At 36.2% G+C, this 19,600-nt stretch overlaps 1 protein-coding gene across 1 annotated transcript in view; it reads left to right on the forward strand.

The window, feature by feature from the left end:
- Positions 1-19,600, forward strand: part of VPS37A (VPS37A subunit of ESCRT-I) — a 48,041-nt gene that overhangs the window by 22,382 nt on the left and 6,059 nt on the right. The window contains exons 3-9 of the mRNA XM_080796864.1: positions 292-406; positions 1,013-1,113; positions 11,757-11,982; positions 13,683-13,753; positions 16,416-16,543; positions 16,624-16,682; positions 16,760-16,828. Coding sequence (XP_080652990.1) covers positions 292-406; positions 1,013-1,113; positions 11,757-11,982; positions 13,683-13,753; positions 16,416-16,543; positions 16,624-16,682; positions 16,760-16,828 — 769 coding nt within the window. The remainder of the gene's footprint in view (positions 1-291; positions 407-1,012; positions 1,114-11,756; positions 11,983-13,682; positions 13,754-16,415; positions 16,544-16,623; positions 16,683-16,759; positions 16,829-19,600) is intronic.

The raw sequence follows: 19,600 nt of genomic DNA on the forward strand, positions 1-19,600 counted from the left end.
ATCAATTGACATGATGTGAAGAATGTCTTATAACTCAGGGTATTCATATTCTACATTAAGGTTTTACTGTATTGAATTGCTTTATAATCTTGTTGCTAAAGTATATCTTTTTGTGTATTTTCAATCAACAACCATAATAGGCACTTATTACTGTGAATAATTAATCCAGATGAAATAAATAATAAATAAATAATAAATAAAGCCAATTTAATTGGCTTTTAACTCTGTTTTAGAATTATGAATATTGTAATATAACAGTTGTCTTTTTTTCATCTGTTCTACATTTAACAGATTGCTCCCTCCACAATTTCCTCAGGAAAAGCCAGTGATCAGTGTTTATCCGCCCATACGACATCACTTAATGGATAAGCAAGGGGTGTATGTTACCTCTCCATTAGTAAACAATGTAAGTATATAGTATAATTTATTTCAGAGTAGTATAACAGGTGTATTACTTTACTACTACATATTTTAGAAATTTAAAATGCATTTAAAATCTCATTTGGAATAAGTAATTTTCCAAAAAAAAAAAAAAGGTCACTTTATCTAAAGATAATAATTATTTGAAGGTTATTTGTTTTTCTGTGATGAGGACCTGTTAATGTTAGAACTTTGGTTCACAGTAGATTTTTCTGTAGTTGTTAAGAGGGGATAAAATTCAAATATGCCTTAAGGTTCTTAGGATACATAAATGACTGATTAATGTGAAGGACTGTAACTTAAATGTACTCTCAGTATTGACCTTTAAACCTTCAAATTATTTTTAAAAATGTGGAAATATTTTAGCTCTGTTGTTGCTTAAATAGATTTTCAACTGATTTACGGTATTGAGTATAGGAAAATATTATAAGTTATGGATGGCTAATCTGGTCATTTGACACAATATCCTTTGTTTTTCATTTAATTCTTGATGTGCAAAAGTAGATTTATGATTAAGTTTTAGAATGACATTATCCTATTAAGACTGAGTCTGGAAGTGATTTTGATCATTCTGTATTGCTGTTAATTTTAGTTTACAATGCACTCAGATCTTGGAAAAATTATTCAGAGTCTATTGGATGAGTTTTGGAAGAATCCTCCAGTTTTAGCTCCTTCTTCAACAGCATTTCCATAGTAAGTATATTTATACCAAAAAAAAAAAGATTTTGTATAGATTTATTTTTACTTACTTTTATCAAAGTAATCATAGTTTAAATTTTCAAATGATATTAAAAGGCAATTCTCTTCATTCCCACCTTCACGCAGATATATTCATACTTTTCAGAGGCAACTGTGTTTTCTTCTTTTAGCAGCTTTCCCAATATTTACCTCCATCTTTTTGAATAATTTAGATTTAATATATACATACATGTCTTGGTTCTTTAATTTTAGGTATTATATACATCAGCTTCCTGTTATGATTGATGAGGATTTTAGTTCTCTTCATCTTTCATAATGTTCCTTTCCCTTAGTTTTTTAGTGACTGATACCATGATCTTAAATTCATTTTGGTATTTTCATTACTTCAATTCTGTAAATATTCCCCATTGCTGAGCCAAGTACTTTGTTATGATTACATTTCCTTTATGGTATAATTTTTTGCTTTTTCTGGAGTTAATAATTCCTTTCGTTTTTCCATTGGTTGTTTCACCTTTTTAATTTTCCACATCTTTCAGCAGCTCTGAAAAAGACCTCTCAGATTGTGATGAACACCTTGACGACATGTATCTTTCTTGTGAATCTGCAGTTTGGTTAGGGATTACTGGAAATAACTTGTTTTTGTTCCACTTTTTCCATTAGCTATTGTGGCTTGAAGTCTAGGGATTGAAATCCTCTGAAGGCTCACTTAATTTTCATGTCTGGCAGTTAAAGTCAGTCACAAAGTCCCACCCAGGTTCAAAAGGGAGGAAATAGATTCCATCTCTTGATAGAGTGGCAAAGATCAAGAGCTCTGTTGATACTTTGGAAAATACAGTATGTCACAGTTCTTCTGGGACTAAGAATTTACTTTTCTCTTATATGCAGAAATGTACTCAGCCCCTTCCCCTAAAACTTCCAGGCTTTGTCACATTAAATAATCAGGCTCATGTTGGGGGTCCAGGGTTTCTGTATCCAAGTCAGATTCAGGTACAGATGAGGTTTCTTGTGTATTTTCTTCAAGTGTAATTTTTTTGGTGTGAATTAAAGAGACAAATGAATTAAAGAGACAGGGTAGTGGGTAATTGTCCCTCACACACCTATCCATAGAGTAGTACTGTAGGCCTAGGCTAACTGCTATAGGCCCTTCCACTGAAAAACGGAGAAAATGGGAGCTACTTAGGAGCCACTGGTCCATAGAAGTTCTGAATCCAGTTGGGCACATGTTGCCGTTTCTTTGATTGGGACTTAGTTTCACTTTATGGGAATGATTGTTCATGGAGTAATCCTGGGTTCTTCAGTTTGCCTTCTGCATCATGCTTCCTTTCCATAAAATGTAGCCCTTATTTGCAGATGAGTAGTTTTTCCAGCCTGCTTTCAGCTTTATAGAAGTTAAGGGTCCCACAGGCCACTTTTCATTTGATATTGTCTCTCTTTTAGACCAAGGTGATAAAATTACTTAAATGTATTTGTAGTTTTCTTATGAATCCACTTTTTCATTCATTTCTTTAGACAAAATTAATACCACAAGTTTGCAAAATAAGCCTTTGGGCTTCCCATCAGGCTGCTGAGAAACAACTTCCTTAAGATTCTTAGAAGCCCTAGAAAGCCTTTTTTTTCTTACCAGATAGTTCTGTAAGGCACTGCCTCAGTTTTTCAGATGGGTTAACAAAGGATCTTCCAGCCCACCCTGGGTTTAATCTTCTCTTTAAAGCTCTTTCTTAATTTGAGACTTTTGGAGAATGCAGGAATGAGAGACATTTTTATTTTTTTAAACCCAGGAAACCTTCTTTCTTTATTTTTAGCAGTTCTTTCTTTTTCTCTTCTCTCAGGTTTTATTGCAGCCAACTAGAAGTAAGGTGGCACCATTAACACTGGCTGGTCTCCTTAGCTAGATCATCCAGTTCAGTAAATACAGGCACACTGTGGATTCTGTTCCCGATCCCCACAATAAAGTGAAAATCACAGTAAAGTGAATGAAATGAATTTTTGGGTTTCCCAGTGCATATAAAAGTGATGTTTGCACTATACTGTAACCTATTAAGTGTGTGATAGCATTATGTTAAAAAAAAAAGGTACGTGAAGGGGAGAGAGGTGAAGATGGTGGAGTAGGAGGATCCTAGCTTACCTTCCAAGAATACAACTAGATAACACTCACATCAGCATGAGTAATCCAGAAAATGACCTGAAAACTGGCAGGATGAACTCCACAACCTAAGGCCACATCAAAGAAAGTCAGATGCGATTTACTGTGGTTGTCTCTGGATGAGAGGAAGCCAGGAGTACAGTAAGTGGTGAGAAACAGATGATCACATCAGGAACCCCACATGGGGATGACAACGAACCCCCAAGACATTTGGCTTTGAAAGTGATAGAGGTCGAATTTTGTGAGTTCTTAGAACCAATGGGACTTAAACCCTAGAATTCTGAAAATCTGCAGGTTTGGTTCTGGGAAAGCCTGGAGGGCCTCGGGAAGTGGAGTCCCTGCTCCTAAAGGGGCAGCACTCCGAACAGCCTGAACAGATACAGCGGAGAATCAGCAATTTGAAGAATGCCTGGAGCACATGGAAGGGAGAGTGATTTATTCATCACAGAGCTTCTCCAGAGACATGGGGATCTCAGAGAGACCCCTTAGAAAAAAGGAGGTGGCATATGATTCCTGCCCCTCACCTTAAAGATATGCCATCTTTGGGAAGCAGTGAGGCACTGACATTCCCTACCTAACTTGCTTACACCAAGTCCTGCCCAACGTGCTTTGTTGGATCCACCCTCCCAGTCACACTTGCCTCAGTCCTAGCACTGTGCGGTCCCTCTCCCAGAAGACCTGCACAACCCTCGCCAACACCTTGACTCCTAACCCATGCATTTTGCAGGGCATCAATCCTTGTAGCAAGCACGGTGAGAGGTGCAAGAAAAGCCTGAGGCGCATCTTCTTAAAAGTACATGCCCCACCCAAGCACTCTGCAAATCTGCTTAGGCTGACCCAGGCCCAACAGTAGAGGCTCCAAGTCTTACTTAGCAGGCTGACCAGTGCACCCCACCCCTGCTGGGGACAAAACACTGCCCACAGCAGGCAAAGAGAGCCACTGCAGAAAACTGGACTGAAGGGAAAAGTGGCAAGAACACAACAGGACACACAACACACCCTGAACCGCCAGGTCCTGGGGAACAGGGGGCATTGCACTGCAAAGCCCTACAGGACCTCTTAGTCATAAAGTATTACCTTCAAGAGCAAGAGACATAGCTTAGGGAATTCAGTAACTATCAAGCATAATAACATTCACATTATGGAGATCCCAGAAAAAGAAGAGAGAGAAAAGGGGGCAGAAATTTTATTTGAAGAAATAATAACAGAAAACTTAATCTGGGGAAGGAAATGGATATCCAGATCCAGGAGGCACAGAGATCCGCCCAGAAACTCAACCCAAGGAGGTCCCATACCAAGACATATAGTAGTTAAAATGGCAAAAAAAAGTAGTGATAAAGAAAGAATGTTAAAAGCAGCAAGAGAAAACAAGACGGTTGCATACTAAGAAACCCCATAAGGGTATTGGTGGATTTTTCATCAGAAACTTTGAATATATTATGCCATTCTCTTCTGACCTACGAAGTTTCTGATGTGCTAAGTTTCTAAAGTGCTAAAAGGGAAGAATCTGTAGCCAAGAATACTCTATCCAGCAAAGCTATCATCCAGAATAGGAGGAGAGATAAAGAGTTTCTCAGAAAAACAAGAATAAAGGGGTTCATGACTACTAAACCAGCCCTACAAAAAATATAAAATGGGACTCTGAGTCTATAAATGAGTGTATAACAAATGAGAGTATCTGTAAAAAATCAGGGGATCACAAAAGGATGTAAAATATGAAACCAGATACCTAAAATGTGTAGGGAAAGGAATAAGGAATGGGTCCAAACTTAAGTGACCATCAACTTAATATAGACTGCTGTATGCAGAAAATGTTATACAAACCTAGTGGTAACCACAAATTAAAAACCAGTAATAGATAAGCAAGGAATCGAGAGAAAGGAATCCAAGTGTATCACTAAAGAAAATCAGCAAACCATTAAAGAGAGCAAGAAAGAATTAGAGAAAAACTAAAGACACAATCGTAAAACAAGTAACAAAATGGCAGTAAATATATAACTATCAGTAATTACTTTGAGTGTAAATGAACTAAACCTTCTAATCAAAAGACATAGGATGACGGAATTTATTTAAAAACAAAACAAACAAAAAAACACAAACAAAACAAAAAACAAGACCCATTATCTGCTGCCTGAACAGATTCATTTCAGCTTTAAAGACAGCAGCAGATTGAAAGTGAGGGGATGGAGAAACATTTACCTTGCAAATGGATGTCAAAAGAAAGGCAGAGTAGCTATACTTATATTAGACAAAATAGACTTTAAAACAAGGACTGATAAGAGATTAAAAAGAACACTAAATGATAATAAAGGGGACAATCCAACAAGAGAATATGACAATGCACCTAACTTGGGAAAACCCAAATACATAAAACAGTTAATAACAAATATAAAGGAACTAAATGATATTAATACAAGAATTGTAGGGGACTTTAACACCCCACTTAAATCAATAGTCATGTCACCCAAACAGAAAATCAATGGGACAATGGCTTTGAATGGCATATTGGACCAGATTAATTTAACAGATATATTTTAGGAACATTCCATCTTAAAGTAGGAGAATACATATTCTTTTCAAGTGCACATAGAACTTTCTCTAGAATAGATCACATATTAGGCCACAAAACAAGTCTCAACAAGTTCAAAAAAGATTGAACTCATACCAAGCATCTTTTCTGACCACAATACTCTGAAACTAGACATCAACCACCAGAAAAAAATCTGGAAAGAGCAAATACATGGTAACGTGCTGCTAAACAGGTCAACCAAGAAACCAAAAAAGGAATAAAAAGTTACATGGAAACAAATGAAGATGAAAACACAATGATCTAAGATCTTTGGGATGTAGCAAAAGTGGTTCTAAGAGGGAAGTTTATAGCAATACAGACCTACCTCAAGAAGCAAGACAAACCTCAAACAACTTAATCATATTTAGTGGAGCTAGAAAAAGAACAAACAAAACTGAAAACCGGTAGAAGGAAGAAAATAATAAAGATTAGAGCAGAAATAAATAATAAACTAAAAAAAAAAAGTAGAACAGATCAGTGAAACTCAGAAGCTGTTTGAAAAAATCAATAAAACTGATTAACCTCTAGATTCATCAAGAGAAAAAGAGAAGGGACTCAAAATCTTCTGCAGCTTCCTCCCCCTCTCTTAGCCTTCACAGAACTGAAGAGTGTTAGGACCTTGCTGTGGATTAGGCTTTGGCTTAAGGGGATGTCATAGCTGATTAATCTTCCATCTAATCCACTAAAATTTTCTCCACATCTGTAATAAGGCTGTTTCACTTTCTTATCATTTTGCATGTTCATTGGAGTACCACTTCTGATTTCTTTCAAGAAGCCTTCCTTTCCACTTACAAGTTGGCTGTTTGGCCCAAGGGGCCTAGCTTTTAGCCTGTCTCAGTTTTGCTTTGTTTTGTTTTGTTTTGTTTTAACATTCCATCCTCACTAAGCTTAATCATTCTGATTTAAAGTGGGAGACACCTGAGTCTCACTTTCATTTGAGTATTTAGAGGCCATTGTTATTAATTGGCCTAATTTTATGTCTCAGGGAATAGGGCGGCCCAGGGAAAGAGAGGCAGATGGGGAACAGCTGGTCAGTGGAGCAGTCAGAACACACGTTTATGGATGAAGTTCACTTTCTTATATGAGTGCAGTTCATGGCACTCTAAAACAGTTGACATAGTAACTTCAAAGATCACTGATCATAGATCACCATAACAAAAATAATAATGAAAAAGTGTGAAATACTGTGAGCATATCAAAATGTGACACAGAGATATGAAGCGAGCAAAGATTCAGTATCTGTGAAGCATAATAAAATGAGTTAAGCCTGTACATTGTCTACTTTCCCCATTATCGCAAGCAACATTGTTGGTACCTTTCTACTAATACATAACAAAGTTCCCATTCCAGCATTTTCCTCACTTTCCTGTAAGTGCTCTTTGACCAGTCCTCCAAGGCCCTCAAGCTACTGTTAACCTCTGTAAGGGTACATTTGGCTTTCACCTGTCAGGTTCCAATGCCACTCCCACTTTTAGATTTCTCTCTCTCCTTCTCTCTTTTTAATATCATAGCAGCTTTCCACTTCTAGGTGCTAAAATCTGTTCTGGCAACTAAGGCTTCATAACAAATTACCCTGCAAATTTTGGCTGAAAATGTTGAACACATGAATTTTGCTTACTAATCTTCATCTCTGGAAGGGTTCATCAGAGAGCTCTTGTATGCTCTGCTTATCAGCAATGAGCTTTCACCCTATCATCAGAGGCCTAACCTAGGGATGCCAGATGGAATATACCTACATGTGGCCTCTCTCTATGGCCTAGGCTACCTTACAACATAATGGTGGTCCTTAGAATGAACATCTTGAGAGCTATGAGGAAATCATATTGCTTTTTATGACTTGGATACTGAAGTCATTCACTGTTACTTTTGCTGCATTCAGTTTGTTAAGGCAGTCGCAATGTCCTGATCAGATTCAAGGGAAGGAAAATGGGTTTTTCCTCTTGGTTGGTGGAGAGGTAAGGTTCTGAAAGAGCATGAGACCAGAAATATTGGTGTGTCCAATGTTTGAAAATACAGTATGCCACAGATTCTTAGAAGACAAATTTTGAGACTTAAAAAAAAATCTGTAAATGTCTTTACTATATCCTTCAGAGTTAAAAATCAGTATAGTTCAAATTCTAAGCTAAAGTGCTTTTCCATTCAGAATTTTGAAGGTGTTGCTTTATTGTCTCTATGGCTTCTATTACTGCAAATTGTCCAATGCCATTTTGATTTTTTTTGAAGATTTTATTTATTTATTTCACAGTTGGAGATCACAAGTAGGCAGAGAAGCAGGCTGAGAAAGAGGAGGAAGCAGGCTCCCTGCTGAGCAGAGAGCCCGATGTGGGGCTTGATCCCAGGACGCTGGGATCATGACCGGAGCTGAAGGCAGAGGCTTTAACCCACTGAGCCACCCAGCGCCCCACCATTTTGATTTCTGATCCTTTGTAAATTTTATTTATTTATTTTTTAAGATTTTATTTATTTATTTGACAGACAGAGATCACAAGTAGGCAGAGAGGCAAGCAGAGAGAGAGGAAGAAGCAGGCTCCCCGATGAGCAGAGAGCCCAATGCGGGGCTCGATCCCAGGACCCTGAGATCATGACCTGAGCTGAAGGCAGAGGCTTTAACCCACTGAGCCACCCAGGCGCCCCTCCTTTGTAAATTTTAGAAAAAATTTTTGGTATTCTGAAATTTAATGATGATGCAGCTTGTTGGTCTTTTCATTTCCTTTTCTCAGAATATTTCTTGGCTTTCTATCCTAGTCCTGCTTAATTTCCAAGAAGTTGCTCTTGCTCAGGAGTCAGGTAGCTTCTTGCACACCGCCTGGAAATCTGCTTAGCTAGATTATTAGATTAGGTGCATCAGCCCCAGCCCTCATCTCTCTTCTCTTGTGTCTTGTCCTGGAGATATAAGCCTCACTAATATTCTTTATCTAAAAACTGTATACCCTGTTTTCTGTCAGGGTAGGGTTGAATATAAGTTCATTCACGTTATTTGAAGATAAAAGCCACTAGGTTTACTTATTCCCATTTCAGATAAGTTCTATGATTAATGTATAGGCTATTAAAATGCAGGTTTGATGCATTTCTTAGATTATTTAATAGGTTGTATCTGCTCCTGAGGTCAAAATAAAACAAATTGGTTCACAATAAAGCCTTCAAGGATAGTGCAAATACTCTCTCATGTTGATCATATTGTTTCCAAATAACTTGTTTACAAGTTATTTGTTTATATATATCTATATATCCATCTCTCTCTCTCTCCATATATATATACATACACACACACACACACACAGAGTATCAGATGCAAAGAATGATCAAGACCAATTTCAAGAATCTTACTTCCTGTGTTTTCTTCTAGGAGTTTAATGGTTTCAGGTCTTAAATTTAAGTCTTTAATCCACTTTGAATTAATTTTTATACATGATGTAAGGGAATGGTAATTTCATTCTTTTGCATGTGGCCGTCCATTTTCCTCAGTACTATTTATTGACAAGGCTGTCCTTTCCCCATTGTATATTCTTGGCTACAGTATATGTATAAGTTTATTTCTGGGTTCTGTATCCAATCCCACTGATCTATTTGTACAGTTTTATGCCAGTAACATTCTGTTTCGACTGCTATAACATTGTAGTACAGTTTCAAATCAGAGATCTTTTTTTTTTCCATTTTGCTGCTCTGATTGGATGAGTTTCTCTGCCCTGTCTTTGAGTACACTCATTTCTTCTGCTTTATTCAGTCTGCTTTTGAAATCCTCTAGTGGCTTTTTTTTTTTTTTTAACCTCTGTGACTTCTGTTTGGTACTTTCTTATATTTTTTCTCTCTTTGTTGAAGTTCTTACTGTGTTCATCCATTCTTCCCCCAAGTTCATTGAACATATAACACTTTGAATTCTTATCAATAAATTACTTATTTCCATTTTATTACATTTTTTCCCCCTGAAGTTTTTGTTCATTTGTTTTGAACCTATTTTTCTTTTTCTCCATTTTTCCTTGACTCTCTATGTTGGTTTCTATGCATAAGATAAAACAGCCACCTCTCCCAGTCTTGAGGACTGGACTAGGAGATGAACCTTATCATTCAGCCCTGCCCTGCCTCTTGATTGTCTCAAAAATCGTTGTATTGTTTAAGAAGCCTATTACATTTTTAACGGCTCCCAGTATTTGAGGGGGTACTAGGACCTTAGAGGAGCTCAGCTAGTCCCTGGATTCAGGCTGATTAGGAGCCAAACCCTGAGCCAGACCCTCAGGTAGCTGCTTTTAAAGTATGCAAATATAGATAGTCCCTTGGGGCTGCAAGTGTAGGCCTGCTGGCCATCAGAGCCAGGTGATCTGGAAGTCTGGTCCCTGGGAGAGTTGCAAAATTAGGGCCCCAGATGATTGTATAAGCTTCTTTCTGGTAGATACTGGGGAGCTGGAGTGAGACTGAGGGAGTTTGCAGAGCTGGCATCCCCCAACCTATGTTTCCTGGGAGTGCCTCCCTAGGCCCCTAGTTGTATGTCAGACCAGAAGCCTTCTCATCAAGCCAAAGCTTTTAGACATGTTTATCGGACTCTTTCACAGGAAGACTAGGGATGTATTCGATTTGCTCTCTGTGCAGTGCCTTGGGGGTGGTAGCCTGCCAACAACTGTCTCTCTCATTGTTTTACAGTCGCATGGGACCCAGGAATGCAAGCCTCAGCCTCCAGAGTCATGCCCTCAATGGGTATCTCGTAGATGGCAGCCACCAAACCTGGGGCACCAGCCATAAAAACCAGGCACCATATGTACATGGGAGCTTCCTTCCAAGAGATATTGGTGCTCTGGAGTGTGACAGAGGGAGAACATGGAGAGAGCACCCACCACCCTTTGGCCCTAGAGCATATCCCAGTGGGTCCTGGATAGGGGTTAAATTAGGTACCTGTCCCTCAAGCTGACACTTTAAGATTAAGAAATGAGACTCTTCCACCTAAAATCTGGGTGCCTCTCAATCAGCTGTTTCTGTGCTAGGTCCTGGGGTAGATCCTTTGGTTTTTAAAGCTAGATGTTTTGGGGGCTGTTCTTTGAGAAGCAGGGCTTAAAGGATGGACTGCTAGTGTGGGGTTTAAACTCTTTTTCTTCAGGAAGAAGCTTCAGGTTTTGAGTTTTCTCCTGTTTACAGGTCTCTGTGTCGAGGTTTGTGTTTACATATGAGGTTATGTCTCAGGCTTTCCTACTTGCTTCAGTATTGATTTTTCATATTTGCTAGATTTGTAGGAGCTGTACAACTAAATTTTAGGGCTTTTTTTCTTGGGGAAATTGTTCCATATTCCTGTAGATTTAGTGTGTTCATGGGAGGAGGTGATTTCAAGGTCTTGCTATCTTGTCATTTTGAACCAGGACCCAGATATTTATTTCATTGTGAAAATAAATATTGCTCTCTGATTCAATCCCAAGTGCTGTACCACTTTTTCTAATCTATATACTTAGTTTTTTGTATGTTTTTATTTTTTTATATTTTAACATTTTTAGTAGTTCTTATATACATTTAACTATTTTCCTTTTCCTAGAAAAGCAGTCATGACTTTCAGTTATATTTTTCCAAATAAAGTGAGAGCTACTGTTCAAACAACCTGTCTTGAATACATTTCCTGGATTGAATGTTCTCCATTCTCTTTATGAAGACAATGGTTGATGGTAATAGAATGCTCAAAACTCAACAAGAGCTTGTCTATTCACTTCTACTATGACTAGTTGAATTATATGTTTTCCAAAACACTTTCCTTTTTTATGGAAACTTCTATTTGGGGGGAGTCACATTTTATCAATATATAGAATATTTAATTCAGTTGTATGATTATAGTAACAAGATTCTGTCTCTATGGCGTGACCATTGTTAGTTAGAACCATTTGGGGATAATTTTATAAGTTTACCCCTAAAGTCTAATGTGGTTTTTTTTTTTCTGTTTTTTTTTCTCTTTAGCCTATATAGTAACCCAGGTGGGATGCCTCCTTATGCTTCTCAGGGTTTCCCATTTCTTCCTCCATATCCCCCACAAGAAGCTAACAGGACTATCACTTCTTTGTCTGTTGCTGACACGATTTCTTCTTCAACAACAAGTTATACACCAGCCAAACCTGCTGCTCCTTCTTTTGGCGTCCTTTCAAATCTGCCATTACCTGTTCCTACAACAGACACTTCAGCACCGGTGGGTATCTTCAGTTTTCTATATTTTGTATCCTTGAAAATTCATCCAATTGACATATTTTTATTATATGCCTTCTCGTGCCAGCCACTAAGTAACACACAAAACATAAAAAGATTAAATCACATTTTCAACTCAAATAACAAACTCAGAGGAGACCAGCAAATTATCAAATAATTGCAAATAAGAAACTTCCAGTAGAGTAGAAGAGAGAGTCTAGAGTTAACGGTGAAGACAGATGAGGAAACTGTCAGTGCTCCCAGGAACTGAGGTAGACCTAGAAGGGATGCTTTTATAAAAAATGTGTTTCTGCTCTTTCACCACTTTATCCTTAGTGCCTCGAACCACAGCTGATAGCATATAGTAGGTGCTCACTTAAAATGAGGCAGATAAATTAAAGTATTTGTTTGATTATGTTTAAGGCCAGTTTTTGATAGATGGTAATTAATTTATCAGGATGAAAGGGGTTATATAAAGCTTTCCATAAAGAGGCAATAGTATTAAGAAAGTTGCAGAAGCATAAACCAAATTGCATTTTTGTGAAACTGCCTTTAATAGATCTCTCTGGCTGTCACGTGGGAAATAGGCAAAGGCACAAAAAGTGATGACCTAAGAGACATAGGTATCAGATTGTGGAGAATCTGTTCTCTACCTGTTCAAGGCTTAAGGTGTCTCATTGATTTAAAAAATTTGTCTGTTCTTAAATAAGCTGGTAACTGTTGGCGTGTGTAATGTTACTGAGGGACTAATACTTTATGAATAAAACATATAAATGATTTTAAAACCTCTGTTTTAACCTTAAGTGAGTATCACGCACAGTAATACTGAAATATTATAAACCTTATTATATCCAGCTTTATTCATTTTAGTGTTTGTAATAATTTATTTATTTTTCCCATTCTTTTTTTTTTTTTTTCTATTCAGTGTAACAGAATTCATTGTTTTATGCACCACACCCAGTGCTCCATGCAATACTTGCCCTCCATAATACCCACTACCAGGCTCCCCCAACCTCTTACCCCCCGCCCCTTCAAAACCCTCAGATTGTTTTTCAGATTAGGCCCAAGTGGACTTTGTTTTTCCAATACCTTTCATCATTGTATTAATGAATATTGTGAACAGATACTGTGAATATCATGAATTACAGTTCGTAGGATAAACAAAATTACAAGAGAACTTTTCAAGGATCCTCAATTTTAAAAAGTCATTTATAAAACAATGGATTACCTGTTCCATTACCTAATAAACAATGGATACCTATTATCTACCCTGTCTTGTCAAATTTAATTATATAACTTTTCGGCTTTTGCAATTTACTATATTTTTTTAAAATTCAGTATCTCTTACACGAGGCAGATGTATTCATATATATATTAATGAAATCCACAGATAATTCTCTACATTTGTCACAGATACACTTAAGCATTTTATTTAACAGTTATATACTTGCCCAGGAAAGAGGTCACACAGTTACTCACATGAACCTCACCCAAAGAAAACAGAAAAAAAATTTAACCCTCTATGTATAAAGTACACTGAAAAAATAAGAGTAAATAAAGAAGGGGAGAATAAGGACAGTGTAAAGTGCAAAGATGAGGTGATAATGAAACATGGGATGTGGTACATGAAAAATTAAGTTTATAAGTAAATAGGAGCAGTCAAAAAGACGGCTAAAGCTTAATACCATTTCACACTCTCTTTAGGTAAGCCAGGATGGTTTTGGTTACAAGATGCCAGATATCCCTGATACATTTCCCGAACTCTCAGAACTAAGGTAAAAAACTTGGAGAGTAATGTCAGTATTCATTACCTATTTGACAATGATGAATACAAACCAGATCGCTATTTTCATACCCATATTAAAGAAAGAGAGTTTTTAAATCCTCACTATTTATATATTGTGATCATCTTAGCAGGAAAGTTATATAAATCAGTTTTATGTTGTCTAGTTTGTATTTATTGAGTGACATAGTGTGTACCCAGGGATTTTTCTAGATGCTGGAAATGATGTAATAGTTACCAGGATAACAATGTTGTTCTCTCTTGAGGGTTACATTATTGTGAAAATTATTTCTCAGTACATCATCCCTGGTGATTTCAAATATTTTTTGGCTTATTTTAGACGTTTTCATTGTTCCTTTTGTAGGTAAAACTTTGTACGTAGAGGAACACATTAATGTTCTCGTAAAGTAATAAGCACAGTGTTTTTACAGACCCAAATTGTATTCAAACTGATGGCACATAAGTTTGTAATATTTGAGTTTAAAGTACTGTTTTTCATAGAACACTGCTTCTCTAAGATGCCTCATGAAAAAATTGTTTTGTGGCTACTCAACTTTGGGAAGCATTGCATCCTTCATACCCTGTTGAAGGTTGATAATACTGATAAGGCTGTTACTACTAAGACTTCTGAGTATAATTTAAAAACAATTTTTATAATTCTTTTTGTCTCTAGGATATATCCCACCAGGGATACACAGCCACATACCATGAGAAATCCTACAGTTTAAAAAAAAAGAGTTTACCTTAATTGACCCAGTGTTTTATCATCATTTTTAGGAAGTAGTGGCTCATTATTTTCTAATAATAGTTAGGGTTTACGATATATCACATACATGTTAAGGTTTCCTATGAATTGTAATGCTTGCAGAAAGCTCAGGAAGTAGGCACTGTTACTGTTCAATGTTCTAAAGGATTTTTTTTTCTTCCTTCTTTTTAAAAAATTATTAAAATGTCACACTATATTATTGTACATGTTATGTACATTATATTATTATATATTTATTGAGGAAATTCCTTATTTGTCTTGTAGAATTTTCTATATCTTTTTTGCTTGATTGCATCCTTGTAGTACCACTGAAAATGTTTTTCTCTTTCCTGTATTTCTTTCTCTTGGTAGCTAGGTCTAGAGTTTTAATTAGATTTAGGTTCAGTTTTATCAAATCACTAATAAGTCATTGAGCTGTATACCATAAACCTACACAATGTTATGTATCAATTATATCTCGATGCTGAAAAAAAAGAACTAAAAGTTCTTTAGTCCCGAGTACTTACATCATACTTCCTATTACATCATGTAAGGCAGCAGTGATGCCTGGTTGCCCAATTTTTGGTGACATTAAGATTGAAACAGGTGAAACCCCTGAAATCACTGGCAATCCATTATTTCATTAAGGATTGCAAATGTGATTTTCTGTTGCCAGAATCAGCCAGAATTCTGTGAAGAAGAACTTTCTATATCAACTATTTATGTTTTTTTGAAATACACTTCATATAGAAATGGAAAGATAAATCCGTATTTTTTGTGTTTTTCGACTTTGAGAATAATGAGTTGATGTACAAACAAGCTCCAAAATTTCTGATAGGCAAGGTTTTTTGTTTTTATTTTTGTAGTTGTTTCTGTGTTATTAAGAACTCATAAATTTTAAACAAATATATTTGATGTGTTTCAGTCTATTACAGTCATTATTCTTTTTGATGCTTACACAGTTCTATTTTGAGTCCCTAGCAAACTCTTCACTTTGGCTTCTATAGCCTTTCTGATGAAAGAGATGCCGTGGGCTCATCGTGAAATTTCTTTTCCCTGGCCTGAAGTCATTTTTCTGAAAGGCACTTGTTCTTTTTCAAAATTACAATACCAATATTATTACTGAGATTACTAAATTCAGAATAAGAGTTTGTTTTTGTTTTTTACACTTTTTTTGTGTTCTGGTTCTCACACCTGATATGTACAGCCAAATACTGTTTTTTAAAGTCTGAGTATTACTTGTCCAGATGATATGTAACTTAGAAAAAAACCAGTATTCATTTCTTTCCATTTACTCTGAATTTTAGGGACTGCTTTTTAAAAATTAAATTGTTTTAGACATATGATGCTTTTGTATGGATCCGTAGTCAAAACTAATAAATATGTTCAGTAAGGTTTAGCTTCCAATCCTATCCTACCCATCCAGTTCCCTCTTTCACCCTATGGATATTGATTTTTGGTTTTGGTTTAGCCCTCCATGATTGCTTTTCTTTAAATATTTTTTGAATAGCTGTACACACATGTATCCATGTAGTTATTTTTTATTGTGACAGACACATGCCAATTAGCTAAATAGATATGGAAGTTAACATTGTTGTGATTGTTCATGAACCCTAGTTCATAGTTTTAAAACCCTAGTTTTAATAATCCTATCTTGATTGGATGCTACTTTCAAACCACTTTATGTTCTCTGTGGTTGATGTTTTATTTGCTTTTAAGGTTATAATTTGCCTTCTTTGTGTGTGTGTTTGTGTGTGTGTAGCTACATAAATGTTAGTTCAAAAATTATTTTGAGCCATATCAACTAAAATGGAAATAAAATGGAATAAAATGGAAAAACTGTGAATATTCATCATCATGGAGAAAAACTAGTGACTGGTATTCATTAACTTTTCTGTTGTGTTTCTAGTGTGTCACAGCTTACAGATATGAATGACCAAGAAGAGATATTACTAGAACAGTTTCTGACCTTGCCCCAACTAAAACAGATTATTACTGACAAGGATGACTTAATAAAAAGTATTGAAGAGCTAGCAAGTATGTCTTTCCTTACTTCTTAAATTTCCTAAGAAAAATACGATATTTACCTAGAAATAAACCAGAAATTTATCTTACAGGAAAAAATCTCCTTTTGGAGCCCAGCTTAGAAGCCAAAAGGCAAACCGTTTTAGATAAGGTAAGTTAGTTATTATTTTGAAGAAGTCCATACAATTTAAAAATATAATAAAATAACATTTTAATTTTATCTTTTAGTATGAATTGCTTACACAGCTGAAATCTGCTTTTGAAAAGAAAATGCAAAGGCAGCATGAACTTAGTGAGGTAAGGTGTTTAGCTCTTTTCCTTTACCATAGGGATTTTTAATCTCAATATGTGTGAGCCACATTCTCATTTTCATTATTATCAGAAAGCACTTAGGTGTCTGTCTTTATAAGGCTTGATACCTTTAAGTGAGATGAACAGCTCTCATTTATGGGTCATTATACGTTATTTGTGCTCTTGCAAGGACATATTTGGTTCCAAAGCACAAAAATACAGAAAGCCTCATAAATAACTTAACTAGGAACGTTATTATAAATGCCAGTTTACCTCTTCTAATAAAATCTAACAAAAAACTTGAACTGTAATCTCACTTGTAAGCTTATGTACAGCTACCTTAAATGAAAACTTAGAAAGTTGAAAACTATATGAAAATTATAAAGTTTAATTTGCCACAAATAATAGATTTTATGCCAGAAATCCACTTAAATAAAAAATAAAAACCACTTCATAAAATTCAACCCATATTTCTGAAAAATCTTTAAAAATGAAAAGGATTAGGAAATAAAATCTTTATGTCATATCAATAACCAACATCTTCTTTCCTTTAAAATCAGCAATTCTGGGGGCACCTGGGTGGCTCGGTGGGTTAAAATCAGCAATTCTGGAAGATAAAGCCAATGTAATAAAACAACAAATAGAAAATAAAACAGAAAAAAATGATGGCAAAGGAGAATATAAATTTATAATAGATTTCAGGTAATTTGATCATCCTTTAGAATTAAAGACATAAAAAATAATAGCTAACATTGAATAATGATTATGCATCTTTCACTGCACTACGCTATTTTCATATATTGCCTGTTATTTCCACAAAATTCTAGGACTAGGTGTTATTTTTTATAGTACAGATAAGCAGTCTGAGCCAGGGATATTGAATAACTTCCCTGAGGTCATATAAACCAAAAGTATCAGGGTCAGGAATCAAATGTAAGCAGTCCTCCCTCCCTCTTAACCAGAAGAAAGTCTGAGAGAAGCAACTGAAACACTCGTAGTCGCACATTAGATGCTAAATAAGCTTTTCACAATAGTCACATCATTCTTTATAAATTCATAGTAAGTTAAGAATAGAAATTAATTCCTTAACTGGATAAAGAATATTAAAAACCAACAGCAAGCATCACAATTGCCAGATATTTCCAGGATCCCTTAATATTAGGAATAAGACAGTGGTGCTAGTGATAGGCAAATGAAAGAACAAGAAACTCGAAAAGAGAAATATGAATGTCCAGTGGACATGCTGATATAATAGTTACCCTGTCTTCTTTGCCATTTATATGAGAATTGCTTAAAATGATTTTTGAAACACTTAAAAAGTAAAACCTTGATTCTTACGTTTGTCTCTACATGTGTTCACTCAATCTTTGGGGATGATGAGTCAGACTTCTTTTTTTTTTTTAAAGATTTTGTTTATTTGACAGACAGACATCACAAGTAGGCAGAGAGGTAGGCAGAGAGAGATGGTGAAGCAGGCTCCCCACCGAGCAGAGAGCTCGGGACTTGATCCTAGGACCCTGGGATCATGACCTGAGCCGAAGGCAGAGGCTTTAACCCACTGAGCCACCCAGGTGCCCCGAGTCAGACTTCTGTATAAAGTATGTAAATCACTTCACTGGACTGTTGGTGCCATCAGTGTAGAAACATGCCATGTTTTATTCCATCCATAACCAGTACCAGGTCCAGTGCTTGGCACATAGTAGATACTCAGTAAATATTCAGTGAATAAATAATGGAAATATTTAAACAGATTGTCAGCCTTTCAGAATAATAATAATTTTGCATCATCCTTGTGAGCCATGCTTGTAAAGGTAGATGACCAGGGTTGGCAAGAGTGATGAGAAAATGGTTCATTCCTTTTCATTCCTGTGTGTGAGTTACCACCTCACCCCCACTAACATGACTGTTATTTAAAAACAGTCTTGGGGCGCCTGAGTGGTTCAGTCGGTTAGGAGTCCAACTCTTGATCTCAGCTCAGGTCTTGCTCATAGGGTCATGAGTTCAGGCCCCACGTTGGACCCCACGCTGGGCAGGGATGGAGCCTACTTAAAAAAATTAATTAAAACAATGAAAAATAAAAATAATCTTCTTATATTTAGGTCTTCAATCCATTTTGAGTTAGTTTTTATTTACTTTTTTCTTTTTTGAGTGGATTTTTATGTAAGAGGTAAGATAAAGGTCCAACTTCATCCTGCGTATATCCAGTTTTCCCTGCACCATTTGCCAAAGACTGTCTTTTCCCCATTGAATGGTCTTGGCACACTTTTGAAAATGTTTGACCATGTATGTGAGGATATTTTTCTAGGCTTGGTCTTTCATTCATCTATATGTCTCTTCTTATGCCAGTACAATGCTGTTTTGATTGCTGTAACTTTATAGTAAGTTTTGAAGTCAGGAAGTATGCAACTCTGTTCTTTTTAAGATTGTTGTGGCTATTTGGGGTCACTTGAGATTCCATATGAATTTTAGAATGGGTTTTTCTTTTTCCTCAAAAACCTGTCATGGAGATTTTGATAGGAATAGCATTGACTCTGTAGATCACTTTGGGTAGCATTGTCTCCCTAAAATTATGAAGTCTTCCAATCCATGCACACGAGATGTCTTTCCCCTTACGTCTTCAGTTTCTTTCAGCAGTGTTTGTACAGGTCTTTTGCCCGTTGGGTCAAATTTAATACCATCACTTTTGTCATGTTCTGTACATTAGAAGGGAGTCACCGTGTCCAGCCCAAGAGGTTGGGATTATAGAGGTCCTCTTGGAGGGTGCCTACTTCAGTGACC

This window comes from Martes martes (genome assembly GCF_963455335.1).
Source record: "Martes martes genome assembly, chromosome: 2".
NCBI classification, from domain to species: Eukaryota; Metazoa; Chordata; class Mammalia; order Carnivora; family Mustelidae; genus Martes; species Martes martes.